Source organism: Panthera uncia, assembly GCF_023721935.1.
Source record: "Panthera uncia isolate 11264 chromosome C1 unlocalized genomic scaffold, Puncia_PCG_1.0 HiC_scaffold_3, whole genome shotgun sequence".
Taxonomy (NCBI): Eukaryota; Metazoa; Chordata; class Mammalia; order Carnivora; family Felidae; genus Panthera; species Panthera uncia.
In genome coordinates, this window is record NW_026057584.1 from 77,612,763 (window position 1) to 77,627,528 (window position 14,766).

The window sequence follows — 14,766 nt, forward strand, 5'->3', positions numbered from 1 at the left end:
ATTTTTCACAGAACTAGATCAAGCTAGAATGTATTATGCTAAGCAAAATAAGTCAATCAGAGAAAGACAAATACCATATGATTTCACTCATATATGGAATTTAAGAAACAAAACAGATGAACATATGGGAAGGTGGGGAAAAAAGAGAAGAAAGGGAAACAAAACACAATCTTTATCTTAATGATAAAGAACAAACTATGAGTTAATGGAGGGAAGTGGGTGGGAGATGGGCTAGATGGGTGATGGGTACTAAGTAGGGCACTTGTGATGAGCACTAGGTAGTGTATGTAACTGATGAATCACTGAATTCTATTCCCAAAACCAATATTACACTGTATGTTAACTAAAATTTAAATTTAAAAAAAAGGGGAAAAAAGAAAAATAAATAAATAAAAATTAAAATCAAGGATTACTCTAAAAAAAAAAGGAAAATTGATAGTTGCAGGGGGCAGGCAGAATAGGTGAAAGGGATCAAGAGGTATAAAATTTCAGTTATAAAATAAGTAAGTCATGGAGATATAGATATATATATATATATATATATATATATGGCATGATGACTATAATCAATAATATTGTATTGTAAATTTAAAAACTGCAAAAAAAGTAAATCTCAAAATATTTCTCATCACAAGAAAAAATATGTAACTTTGTATGCTGACAGATGTTAACTAGATTTATTGTGGTGATTATTTTGCAATGTACACAAATTGGAATAATTATGTTGTATACCTGAAACCAATATAATGTATGTCAATTACACTTAAATAAATGCTTTAAAAAAGTCTCTCAGGAACCAACCCAAAGACAACAGGGGAGACAAAAACAAGCACATCAGAAGAAACTTAGTCTCTGACACCTACAGTTACAGCAAACAATAAACACAGCCTAACCCTTAACCAGATAAATAGGCATCAGAACTAAACTCAGGGGCACCTGGGTGGCTCAGTGGGTTAAGTGTCTGACTCTTGATTTTGGTTCAGGTCATGATCTCACAGTTCCTGAGATTGAGCCCTGCATCGGGCTCCACATAATGGTGTGGAGACTGCTTGGTATTCTCTCTTTCTTCTCTCTCTCTACCCCTCCCAGCCCCCAAGGTAAATATTTTTTTTTTAAAAGAACTAAACCCAGATATGGCAGAGATATTAGAATTATCATACCAGGATTTAAATTAACTATATTAATATGTAAAGGTGCTAATGGAACAGGCTCCAGGCTCTGAGTTGTCATGCAAGAACAGATGGGTAAATCAGATGGTAACTACACTAAACAGTAGTGAGCATTTTGTAATGGATATATAGTGGACCCTTGAACAACATGAGTTGAACTGCATGGGTCCACTTACATGCAGATTTTTTTTACAGTACAGAAGTGTAAAGATATTTTCTTTTCTTTATGATTTTATTAATAGTATTTTCTTTTCTCTGGTTTTATTGTAAGAATACAACACATAATGTATATATAAAATACCAAATATGTGTTAATCAACTGTTTATGTTATTGGTAAGGCCTTGGTCAACAGAATGCAATTAGTAGTTAAGTTTTTAGGGAGTCAAAAGTTAAATGTGGACTTTTGACTCTGCAGGGTGTCAGCACCCCTAAGCCCCATGTTATTCAAAGGTCAAATGTAATTGTCAAATCACTGTGTTGTACACCTAAAACTAATATAATATTGTATGTCAACTATAATTTAAAAAAAGAACAGATGGGTAATGTTAGCAAAGAAACAGAAACCCGAAGAAAGAATCAAAAGGAAATACTAAATATCGAAAATACTGTACAGAAAATAATGTTTTTAATGGGGTCATCCATAGCCTGGACATGGCTGAAGAATCTGTGAGTTTAAGAAATGTCTAACATCCCTGCCATGTCTGAGTCTGGTTCTAATGCTTGCTCTTTCTACTGTTTTGTGTTGGTTTTGTCTTTCAGTACACCTTGTAATTATTGGCGGAAAGCCAGACATGATATGCTAAGTAAAAGAAACTGAAGAAAATAGGTCTGTAGCGGGAAGGTTTTATATTTGTCTGCTTAGGGGTTAGGTTGTGCTCCACAAAAGACTTACTAAATCAGAAACTATGAGGTAGGGTCCAGTAATTTGTGTTTTTAACAACCCCCACCAGCTGGTTCTGATGGATGCCAAATTTGAGAACTACCTCTGTACCATCACAATTACTAAGACCATGGTAAATTGGGGTTAAGCATAGGTGAAGGGCATGCACTGGTTTTATAATAGCTCTAACTAGCAGTTGAGGAAGATGAAGACAATTATAAGTACTGTGGAGTTGGTTATTATTAATTGCTATTAATGTGCTGCAGGAAATGACAAGCTCAGGTTAGCCAGCTATCTACTCAAAGCATATCATAAAGGCTAGAAATCATCTATGGCAGCCTTTAAAGAGACTTTCAGAACCTGGGTTCCTTTGAGAAATGGTTGCATCTAAGACTGAGGCAGAGAAAATACAAGATGAGCCTGAAGCATTGTAGTACCAGAAAGTAAAGAAATTCTCAAAAAAAAAAAAATGGGGGGGACTTAGAAGTCATTTAGAAGAGCCCCCAGTGACCAAAGCTGGAACAATTTGAGCAAAACCAAACAAGACAGCAACAATAACAAAACATATTATTGGATTTCAACTCAAACTATAAAATACATGAGTTCATGCTGGACATAATTAAACAATTTAATAAATACATATATAGGAGAAAAGAGACAAATTTTCCTTACAGGAGAATTCTAATAATATATTTAGATATTCACCTTTACAGAAAGTAAAGCTTAATTCCCTCTCTTCCCTTTAAGGATGGGCTAGACTCAGTAACCTGATTCCCTTAAATTTAAATTTAAAAAATGTTTTTTAAGGTTTATTTATTTTTTAAAAATTTTTTTTCAACGTTTTTTATTTATTTTTGGGACAGAGAGAGACAGAGCATGAACGGGGGAGGGGCAGAGAGAGAGGGAGACACAGAATCGGAAACAGGCTCCAGGCTCCGAGCCATCAGCCCAGAGCCCGACGCGGGGCTCGAACTCATGGATCGCGAGATCGTGACCTGGCTGAAGTCGGACGCTTAACCGACTGCGCCACCCAGGCGCCCCAAGGTTTATTTATTTTTGAGAGAGAGAGAGAGAGAGAGAGAGAGAGAGAGACAGGAAGGGAGACACAGAATCGGAAGCAGGCTCCAGGCTCTGAGCTGTCAGCACAGAGCCCTAGGCAGGGCTTGGATGCGGGGCTTCAACTCATGAACTGCAAGATTTTGACATGAGCCGAAGTCGAATGCTTAACTGACTGAGCCACCCAGTACCCCATCAGTAACCTGCTTCCTAAGAATAGAGTATGGAAAGAGAAAACTATTAACTATAAAGCGGAAGAACTTGGCAGCTGGTACATTTACCAAGTGCTGAACAGTTACCATCACCAGAAATCATGTGGACATCATGTACCCCCTACAATAATGTGATGAGGATACCTCACCTCAGAGGTATTCTTTCCAAAACCCTGTAATGCCTATTTAAGCACAAAAAAGACATGAGACAAACTTCAATTCGGGGACACTCTGCAGGATATCTGATCAGCACTCCTCAAGGCTATCAAGGTCATGAAAAACAAGACTAATAAATTGCCACAAACCAGAGACAACTAAGGGGGCATGGCCACTAAATGATATGTGGTACCTTGGTATGCAGAAATGAGATAATATTGCAGTCTTGAGATTGCTATCCTTATAAAAGGCCTGCTTGCAAGGTTGGTCCTTGACTAGTGTCTGGGAGCTTAGATTTTTGGGAGAACTCCCACAATTCCCTTATAAGTATGACTCATGGCACCTAAACTATAAAAACAACACGGTTTATGCAGAACACCTGCTTTCCTTCTGCGAGTCTAGAAATTTGGGTGCATGTTAGCTAGAGGGTGCCTGTGTGACTAGACCTAATAAAAATCCTAGGCATTGAATCTACAATGAGCTTCACCCCATGTACCATTTCTCTTTGCTGATTTTGTTTTTTAATGCTTTCACTGTAATAAATCATCGTCATGAGGATGACTACATGTTGACTCTTGAGTCCTGGCAAGTCTTTGAAATTGGGATGGTCTTGGGGAACCCTGACATACCTGGGGAAAAAAAGAGGACATTAATGTAAACATTGGTAAAGTACAAATAAAGTTTGGAGTTTAGTTAATGGCAATGAGCCAATGTTGGTTTCTTAGTTTTGACAAACGTATCATGGAACCATAAGATCTTAACAACAGGAGAAACAGGATGAGGGGTAAATGAGAACTCTCTATACTATCTTTGTAACTTTTTTGTAAATTTAAAATTATTCCAAAATAAAAAAAATATTTAAAAAAATAACACAAACAAAATGCTTTGGAAATTCATGGAAAAGAATATACCATTCATCAGAGAAAGAGGGAGAGATTATCCAACTGAAACACAAAGAAAAAAATGAGGAGGGGGGATGAGAGTGCTTTATTTACTATAGCCAGAGGGACAGATGATAGTTAAAAAAAAAAAAAAAAAATTAAACTCAGGACCTGACTCTGAGAGTTGCAGAATTTAGAAGAAGGTTGAATTCAGAAACTCACCGCATATCTCCTAAATTAAAGTCAGGGCTCCGAAGGGAGAAGACTGAGACCCTGACACCCTAAGACCTAGGATGGAGATACCTGGGTGGATACTCTTGAGAATTTTTAGTGGATAGATTTACCTCAGTCCTCTGGACTAGGGACACTCACCCTTGCTACAGAATAGTGACCTCGTTTTGAAGACCACACAGAAGTCTCACCTTATGAAGATGCCTTCCAAAAGATTCCCTTCTTGAGATTTGCCACAACCATCTCCAGTGTTTTTAGACCAGTAACTAGGGTCAGCTCTCATTATGGTCTTACTGGGGAAGCACTGTCCCTGTTTTGAAAGAAAAAGGATTCTTCACCAAACATTTACTGGCAGAACTGGAAGAACACACATGGCTGGGGATGGATCTTGGTATATGCTCAGGGAAAGTGGTCTGAGGTCAGGATATTATATATTTGTTGAGCGTAAACCCAAAATAACCAAGAAAACTAAAGAACTGAATTGAACTGAAATTGATAAGATCATTTTCTGTTATCAGGGAGCCCCTGTTAGGGGCCTCAAAAGAGGTTGCATTATAGAAAAATGAAAAAGTTGCATTTCTTTACACACCAGAATTTGTGAGCAGTCACTAACATATCTTTTAATTCCTCAATAACTTCATTGGGTGAAGTAGCAACAGACAATCTTTGTATCCTCTCGTTTCTAACACAGAGTCTGGCTCTTAGTGACCATTAGGAAATTTGTTAATTGGAGGAACTCACGAAGAGACTGAGGACACCCAGAGAAAGATAAATACCTATAGATTATTGGGTATGCTTGCTCTTAAAGATGCAGAGGACTGTCTTTAAAATGTTAATGGTTTCCACTGCTAATCCTCAACCCTGTGCTCCTTCCTGTCTCAACACGAGCTCCTCTACAGTACCTCTTCTAATGGCTTTCAAGTGCTGCCATAGCCTCCGAAACTGTTCTGCCAGGGTCTGCTTCTTCAAATACATCATGCATGCTGATGTCAGATTACTATCCAGGAACTCTTTTTCGCATGTTACTCTGCTGCTCAAAATCTTTAAATGAGTATTTCGTGCCTTATATGCTAAAATTAAAATCTTAGCTTCTTTAAGGCTCTTACAAATCTATTTCCTCTTTACCTAGTTTTCCCTTCCAACACTAAGTCTTAATCCTAGACAAAACCATCTACAAAGTCTCCAAACAGATCTTTAATATCCTAAGTTCAGTTTTTGAAAACCAGCACAAATGTTTATTTGTGCACCTATCTTTATAGTATATGCAACCACTGTTCTGAAGTATTCCATGTGCAAGGGTTCACTCTTCTATACATCCTCTTTATACTAAAGGTTGTAAAATGGTTTTGTTTGACCCATTGTTAAAATGTGAAAGTAATCCTAAACATTTTAAAATCATTTAAGTTCTAGTGGGGCCCACACTGCAACAAATGGCTAAAGTTTACCAGCAGCTGCCATCTTTAGATATGTACTGTTCAGTTGGATAGTCACAAGTACATTCGAAAAGTACTTATTGAGCACCCATTACTTGCCAGACACTGTATTGGATGCTGGGGATAATGCAGTCAACAAAACTGGTAACGGAGTTTGTATTCTAAAGAGGAGAGACAGAAAACATAGTAATTACGTAAATTATTAGAAAGTGATAAATGCTACAGAGAAAGAAAGCAGGGGTACGAAGAATAGGGAGTGTGTGGTTGGGAAGCATGCTTGCACTTTTACATTCATCTAAGTATCTGGCTGGCTCCTATGGATATGAGTTTGTGACCCCTCTATTAGGATCGTAATATACGGTCTTGTGTAAGCTATACACTGGCCCTACAAAACTGTCTGCAACTTGAAAACAGGGAGTTTGTGCCTCATTCGTCTTTGGATTCCCAGAGTCAAGCAGTGTGATCACGTGTTCAGAGAACACGATGGAAAGCGAAAAGTTAGGGAGTCCCCCACAGAGCCATAGGTCCACCACCGATTTCCAGGAGGGTTATTCCAGCAGGGGTGGGGTGCGGAGGCTCCATCCATTTCCAGGGCAACGGGACTGTGACGCGAACGCAGCCACTGGTCCGCCCTCGAGGGACTAGGCTGCGGCTTAGGAACGAATTAAATTAGCGAGAACTAGAGACTCCAAAGGCGGAAAATCCGGCAACACCGCGGCCCTCCGGGTATCGCCGCACGCACAGCGGCTTCCGGGCCTCTAGGGTTGCCCAGTTCTAGGCGCGACAACTTCCGGCCCCGAAGGTCCCCTGCTCCGTGGCTTGCCGGGGTCCTAGCGATGGAAAGGTGGCCGCGGCGGCCGCCTGACCCCCCACGAAAGTCTGGGACAGGGCTGCTGCCTCTTCCTGAGAGGCGGAGGCGACAGGTGCGCTGAAAGAATCCCCGCGCCGGCGGGACCTCGTTCCGGGAGAGGAGTTAGGCCGAAGCGAGGGGGTGGAGTGCGAATCGGCAGCTGGCCTGTCAGGCGGGGGCTGGACAGTGGCGGTGGCGGAAGTGCGAGGACGCGGTCGGAGCGGAGCCGTCTAGGAAGCGGCAGCCGCGGGTCACCCAGCTCGGAGCAGCCGCCGAGCCTCGGCCAGACCACAGCGTTTAGGGTTCGGGCACCGGCAAGATGTCTCTGTTCACTGCAAACCCCTTCGAGCAAGACGTGGGTAAGTGCTGGGCCCGCGCACAGGACGCTGTTTGTCGTGCTAGAAAGTGGGCGGTGGCGACTCCGAGGACTGGAAAGCCAAGCAAAGGGAGAGAAGGGGGCGGCGCCGCTGCCTAGTCGCGGGGACGTTTCAGTGGGGCTACCTTGGCGCGTCGCTGGCAGTCTGGAGAGTACCTCTTACCTGAGATTGGACACCCTGAAAAAGAGGTTATTTCTCTTTGCCAATCGCAGGAATAGGGAAGAGCCTGTGGCTCGCAGGGGCCTGGACTAATTAAGCAATTGCGGAGTTTATGATACAAACTTCCTGCTCCCTCTGTAGTTGGTTCATTCCCGTTCCCCCCACCCCTCACCCCCGGCTTTGAGATGGTGCAGCGGTGGACAGACCCAGCTGTCTGAGGCAGCGCAACACTAGGGACCTCGACTTGCCTCCGTTCAATAGGAGAAACCCATTTCACCTCACTCTCATACAAACGCATCCAAGCTCTGATAGCATAGCTTTGGGATTTATTTACAATGCTTGGGAGTGTTACTCTCTATCCATGGACGGCGCAAGTGCTACGAGATGCTGTGTCTTAGGGTATGAAAAGGAAAACCCTAGAATGTCAAAACAGATCAGAACAACTACTATTTTATTTGTTGGAGTTGTAAGAGTTCTGCTGCTGTCTTTAGTGATTGTGGAATGAGAAAAACAGTAAAATAAACTGGCCACGTACACATTTCTGTAGCAGGAGTTAACAGAACCCTAGGTAGAGTTTTAGGACTTAGTGGAATGGAAAAACCCATGGCTGAAAATTGCCAGTCGCATAGAATACAGCACATCAAAGCGGTGAGCCACCTTTTCAGTTACATTTTTCTAATGATGAGTAGACTTAATAGAAAGTGCCCTATTTTGGTGTGTTATGTGATTCCAAAAACAGGTTCAAAAGTCAAATACAATGTATGTTAGAACCTTCTTCTATTCCTAGAGACCTAAAAAATTTATTATTATCTTTTGACCCTTATATAGTCTTCAAATATGTGTTTCCAGGGGCGCCTGGGTGGCTCAGTCGGTTAAGCGGCTGACTTCGGCTCAGGTCACGATCTCGCGGTCCGTGAGTTCGAGCCCCGCGTCAGGCTCTGTGCTGACCGCTCGGAGCCTGGAGCCTGTTTCAGATTCTGTGTCTCCCTCTCTCTGACCCTCACCCGTTCATGCTCTGTCTCTCTCTGTCTCAAAAATAAATAAACATTAAAAAAAATTAAAAAAAATATGTATTTCCATAATTTCTTTAAGCTTTTTTCTTGGTGGATTAACACAGGTGACTGGCATAAATCTAGGAAGCATCAGGTCGAGGCTCACAGGCTCTGCTTTTACGAACACCTAAGGACGTCTTCTGTTGTTCCAGTGAGACCTCTCCTTTTTATTGCTGATTTGAAGACTTTCGTTTTGTCTTAGTGAAATAAAACAAGTCAAAATAGAATAAGACAAATTATTTTCTGACTTGAAAATCTGTAGAACTCTTTCTTCAAGGGAAATCTTTCCCAGAAGCCTATTGTTTTCTGTTTGAAAACTGGTAGAAGTGGGCGGAGTTGCTCTGCCTGTTTTGCCTTCCTAACCCTTCCCCTCAGTGACTCTTGATGTCCCTGAATGTCTTAGTGGATCACAGTTTAATGCCACTGTAGTAAAAGAGGCACTGCTGTTCAAACAAAAACCACTGCTGTGTAGAGATCATTTCATGGGCAGTGCCACCAACCAGAGCTTCAAGTCCTTGTTAGTTTAAGTATGATTGAAGTCACCGTCCAAAAGTCAGTTTGATAGTAAAAGCAAGTTTGATCAAGGCCCACCGGTAACTTCTGTTAGACAAATGAATGGAATTAGAAGAAAAAGTGGAATGAAATAGGAAGGAGTTTAAATTGCCCTTAACTCTGTATCACAGAAGAAAAGTTATATGTCACATTTTTCAGAACTTAAATCTCTTTTAAATTTGAAATAGTTAAGTAATATAAGAAAGTTATTATTTAATTTAAAATGTCTACAGGAATATGTTCCTTTGCAGTGTCGTTGCCTTTTCACTTACCCTTTGTGATTCAGTCAGATTTTTTTGTCATTCTTTTGTTCATATTTATTTTCTTTGTCATTCTTTTGTTCACTTTGCATTCAGCACACAGGCATTGAGTGATTACTGTGTTTCAGATTTGTGTTAAGTTCTGGGGACACAAAAATCCCTGCCCTCAAGGAACTCTCAGTCTAATGGAGGATACATACACATATAAAAAGATAATTGTCATATAGTGTGATAAATACAGTGCTAGAAATACACAAGATGCTTTACATTCCTTTTTTCTTTAAAAGTCAACTTCCCTGAAGAGACAGCAAGGACTTTTCAGGCACATGCTTTCTCTGTAAAGGTGTTGACATTATTCTCTCTCTCCCCCACTCCTTTCCTGACAGCAATTCTGCCTGCAGAATTGTATATGGTCATTTTATAATTAAGGGTTTTTAGAGATGAAACTACATTCCTTTTGTAGGTGCAGTTTCACTGGAGGTTGAGAATTCTTTCTGACCTTATTCATGTGGGGAAGAAATTCTTTCCTCAGACCTTGAGAAAAAGCTGTAGTGGGTCAGAATGTCTACGAAGGCATTCATAAGTTGTTGATGGTAAATGACTTGTCAGATGGAAGCAGGCCAAAGCCTAGGAAGTAAGGATCTTTGGCAGGTTCCTATTTTTTTCTTGGAGTCAGATCCTATAAACCCTGAAGGGTATGTTAGCTGTCGTAGCATTAGAGATCTTTAAATATTTTATTGGATTTCTTCAAATCTGCATTTATTTTTTGTTCCATAAAATTCCTTTGAAGCTGGGCTGAAGTAAAAAATACACCCACACACATGCCACCATCCTCAGTCACCCCCAAGGTGCGTAAGCGTTCTTGAGGTGGAGCCTGGTTGGGGCAGCCATTGTGAGGGAATTCCAAGGGGAGAGTGAAACATGAGGGACAGAGCCACAGTAGGAGGATTAAGTGGTTAGTGTTAAAAAGGAAGATGTCATTTCCTTATATTTTGTACCAATTTTCTCAGTTTCCCTACATTGCTTCCCAAGTCAGGACGTCTGTTCTACTCTCCACGTCTGGTTCTTACTCAGACATCCTTTGTCTTGATACTCAAGCCAGACAACCTTTTTCTTTTTCTTTTCTTTCTTTTTTTTTTTTTTTTTTTGCCATTCTTTGCCTTTGTACCATTTACTATTCAGTGATAGCCTTTTTCTTTTCTTTTTTTTATCTTTACTTTTGAGAGAGAGAGAGAAAGAGAGAGAGAGAGGGGGAGGGAGGGACAGAGAGAGAGGGAGACACAGAATCCGAAGCAGGCTCCAGGCTCTGAGCTGTCAGCACAGAGCCTGACGCGGGGCTCGAACTCACGAACCATGAGATCATGACCTGAGCCGAAGTCGGAGACTTAACCGACTGAGCCACCCAGGCACCCCATCTTTTTCTTTTTTCAACAACCTTGGTATTGCCTCCCTTACAGATACACTAACTTGTGTCTCACAAAGCTGAGCTCAAATTCTACCTCTGTAAAATGCTTCTGACACAGTGCATTGAAGGGCGAACTTTCGTCTTAAAAGTAGTCTTTTTTAAGTGACATTTGAATGCACATATTGCTGTTTCTTTCATTTGTGTTAGACGAGCTTGACCATGAGGTAACTTGGGCTTTTGGTCATGGAATCTTCTCCAGTGAAGTTTTATAAGAAATGCTTATAGGGGCATCTGGCTGGCTCAGTGGGTGGAGCATGCAACTCTTTATCTGGGGGTCCTGAGTTCAAGCCCCAGGTTGGGCATAGAGCTTACTTTAAAAAAAAAAAAAAAAAAAGAGGGTCGCCTGGGTGGGTCGGTCTGTTAAGCTTCCGACTTCACCTCAGGTCATGATCTCACAGTGTGTGATTTCGAGCCCAGCGTTGGGCTCTGTGCTGATAGCTCAGAGCCTGTAGCCTGCTTCAGATTTTGTGTCTCCCTCTCTCTGACCCTCCCCTGCTCACGCTCTGTCTCTCTCTCTCTCTCTCAAAAATAAACAAACATTAAAAAATTTTAAAAAAAAGTTTACATAAAAAATGGATAGTATTCCTATAATACAATTTACTTAATATGTTCAAATTTATAACATTTACATACTTATTAACATACTTGCTTGAACACAATGAGGTTGCTGTGATCTTTGCAAAAACTTACAATTAAAAATTTTTTTGCTTATGGATGAGAATGGTAGCTTTAACAGCCAATTTCATTCTGTATTTTGCTTACAGCGTTAAGCTTTCAGATAGTTACAAATTTTAATTAATGTATTTTAACATAAAGTATAGGTTATGACCTAAAGTCCTTTTCCTATCAGCCAACTCTGTCCAGCCTAATATTTTATACACTTTTTTTTTTAAGAAAAATTCCTGATAGAGTTTAATTTCTCTGGTGTATTTAGTAGCTACCTGATCCAATTCTTTTTCCTTCCTTCTCAGAGTTAAACACTCCAAAAAGATACAACTCTGTTTTATGATATAATATACATACAAATATACTGTATGTATTGTATTTGTTTGTAAACTTTATAAAAAGTGTCATTCTTTGTTATTTGCATTTTGTGAATGCACCTCAGCATTTTTGTTGATTATTTCTGTTGATATTTATTGCTCTACTTCCATTAATTTTAATAGTTATGTAATATTCCACTGTACAAATGTACCACATTATTTGTTCATTCTCCTATTAATGGACATGAAGTTTTTTCCATTTTTCCTATAGACAATAGTGCAGTAAAGGCTCTTACTCATGTTTTCTTGTTTACGTGAGTGAGAGATTGTCTAGGGATTGTGTCTTGAAGGGGAATGCTTTAATTAAAGTTTAGATAGTGAAAACTTGCAAAATATTAGTGTAGAACTGCCTTTCCAAGTGCTTGTGGGAGATTTTATTCCCACCTGCAGTGGTAGTGAAGTTCGTTCTTGTTCCACATCATTACGAACACTGGGTATTGCCATATTTTTAAAAATTTATTCCCATTTGATGGGTGTGAAATAGGGTAGGCAGTGTTTTCATTTCATTTCAACTTCATTGTTAGTAAAGTTGAGCATCTTTTCATCTATTTCGTGGTTATTCTGTTTTCTATACATTATCTGCTTGTTACTTATTTTTCTGTTGGGTTATTTTTTCTTACTGAGTTTAGAGTTCCTTGTACATTCTCTCCTAATCTTTTGTTGATTATGTCAGTTGCAGGTGTATATCTCAATTTGTTGTGTTTTATTTTCTGATGTCTTTTATTAAGAAAATCTAAGTTTAATTTTTAAAAAAAAATTTTAATGTTTATTTATTATTGAGAGACAGAGAGAGACAGAGCATGAGAGGGGCAGAGACAGAGGGAGACACAGAATCTGAAGCAGGCTCCAGGCTCTGAGCTGTCAGCACAGAGCCTGACATGGGGCTTGAACTCACAAACTATGAGATGATGACCTGAGCTGAAGTCGGACGCTTAACCAACTGAGCCACCCAGGTGCCCTGAAAATCTAAGTTTTAATTCAGTGATACTGTCTGATTTCATTTTTCTTGTTTTTTAAATTTATTGTTAATTTATTTTAATGTTTATTTATTTTTGAGAGAGAGAGACAGAGTGCAAATGAGGGAGGGGCAGAGACAGAGGGAGACACAGAATCTGAAACAGGTTCTAGGCTCTGAGCTGTCAGCACAGAGCCCCAAGTGGGACTTGAACCCATGGAACCGTGAGATCATGACCTGAGCCGAAGTTTGACACTAAGCCACCCAGGTGCCCTCATTTTTCTTACTTGAAGAAAGCCTTCTCAGGGCACCTGGCTGGCTCCGTGAGTTAAGCGTGGAACGTCAGCTCAGGTCATGATCTCACGGTTCGTGGGTTCGAGCCCTGCATTGGGCTCTGTGCTGACAGCGTGGAGCCTGCTTCAGATCCTCTGTCTCCCTTTCTCTGCTTCTCCCCTGCTTGCTTTCTCTCTCTTTCTCCTTCTCTCTCAAAAATAAATAATAAACTTTAAAAAAAAAAAAAAAAAAGAAAGCCTTCTGTACCCTGAGGTTATAAGGATCTTCTCATATTTTTTCTGAAAGTTTAGAGTTTTGATTTTCATAGTTAGGTCTTTAATCCACCTGGACTTGATCTTTGCATAGGATCTGAGGAGGAATTTGGATAATCAGTGTATAGTAGGCAACAATCAGTTGTCTGATCACTACTTATTGCATTGTTTGTCCTTTCCCCATGACTTTGGAAACACTCTTTCCTTACAGTACATTTCCTTTTATGAAGTCTGTGTCTCTGCTTCCTGTCCTTCTACACTATTCTCTATCTATTCTGCACCAATACCACATTGAAATGCCAGTGGCCTTGGGCAAGTTCCTCTGTCTTAGCTGTTTTTGGCCATTGTTCTTTCATTTGGGTTTATGATCAGAGTGGTGAAATCCTAAAAGGAAATTTCTTTTATGCTCTTAGAATTTAAGAGAAAAGGCATTATAATTTTTGTTTCATGTGAACTGATGATGTTGGTAATTAAAAATAGATGTTTTTATTCCTTACAATAATATTTAGTTCTAAGCTTACTTAGATTATAGTTTGAAAGTAAGGCAAGAGGGCAAGAGGATAATTTTTCTACAAGTGAATGAATATACAACATAATACCATAGAAGTGTTCTTAGGTGGATGTGTCTCGACGCCACTTTTTTTTTTGTTTAAATGAAAGAAACGTAAAGGTGTTTTGAGTGTTAAAAGAGTAGACCTTATTTATAGTGTGTAGTATAGAATATCAAAGTCTGGTTACTTGACAACTGATAATTCTGAGCATCTGTCCCCTAAATATCAAAATAAAACTTAAGGATATGTATTTTTTTTCAAATTTATTTTTTTCCTTCCTTGGTTGCCTTTATCCCCAGATCTAGCCTTTTCCCTCCTGACTCCTTTTGGTTTTTCACTTTGTCTTTTACAAAGTTTTTAAAAATGTTTTTACCTATAGTCTTCTTTCCTATTTCAGATATCTGTCAATCAGCAATATTTGTCAATCCCCATTGGTGAGAATATTTCTAGAAACCTGAGACATTTTGATGTTGCTCCTCTTTTTCCCGTATCCTTTCCTTTTTAGGGCTGAGTTTCACATTGGCTTATTGGCACCTTCAGTTTTCTTTTGGAGTAATAAATTTTGCTCCCATCTTTTAGACCACCCTTAACGTTATTTTTTTTAATGGGCGTATATCTGCTGGTGTCTGAAGGATAAGCACCTCTCCTACAACACCCTGTGAAAGACTTCTATTTCTTTACCATTGAGACTTGCTTGTATCAGCCATCACTGTTCCGTTCAAGGAGGATTTTCTTTAGTTTCCTCTGGTTAAGGAATGTTGAAAACTGAAGATCCCATGAAGTACTTACAGTTCTGACTGACTTTCAGTGCATCCTCAGAAGTTATATTTAATAGGTCTTTTATAAAAGTATGAAGAGAAATGAAAAATTGAAAATTTGTATTATGTGCAGTATCTCTATTTAATAGAATTTTTAAATGATAGTAATGATATAGGATG

At 39.7% G+C, this 14,766-nt stretch overlaps 1 protein-coding gene across 2 annotated transcripts in view; it reads left to right on the forward strand.

Moving 5' to 3' along the window:
• Positions 1-6,675: 6,675 nt before the first annotated feature.
• Positions 6,676-14,766, forward strand: part of STAM2 (signal transducing adaptor molecule 2) — a 51,374-nt gene continuing 43,283 nt past the window's right edge. For both annotated transcript variants that reach the window (XM_049615647.1, XM_049615648.1), the window contains exon 1: positions 6,676-7,228. In XM_049615647.1, coding sequence (XP_049471604.1) covers positions 7,189-7,228 — 40 coding nt within the window. In that variant the 5' untranslated portion in view covers positions 6,676-7,188. The remainder of the gene's footprint in view (positions 7,229-14,766) is intronic.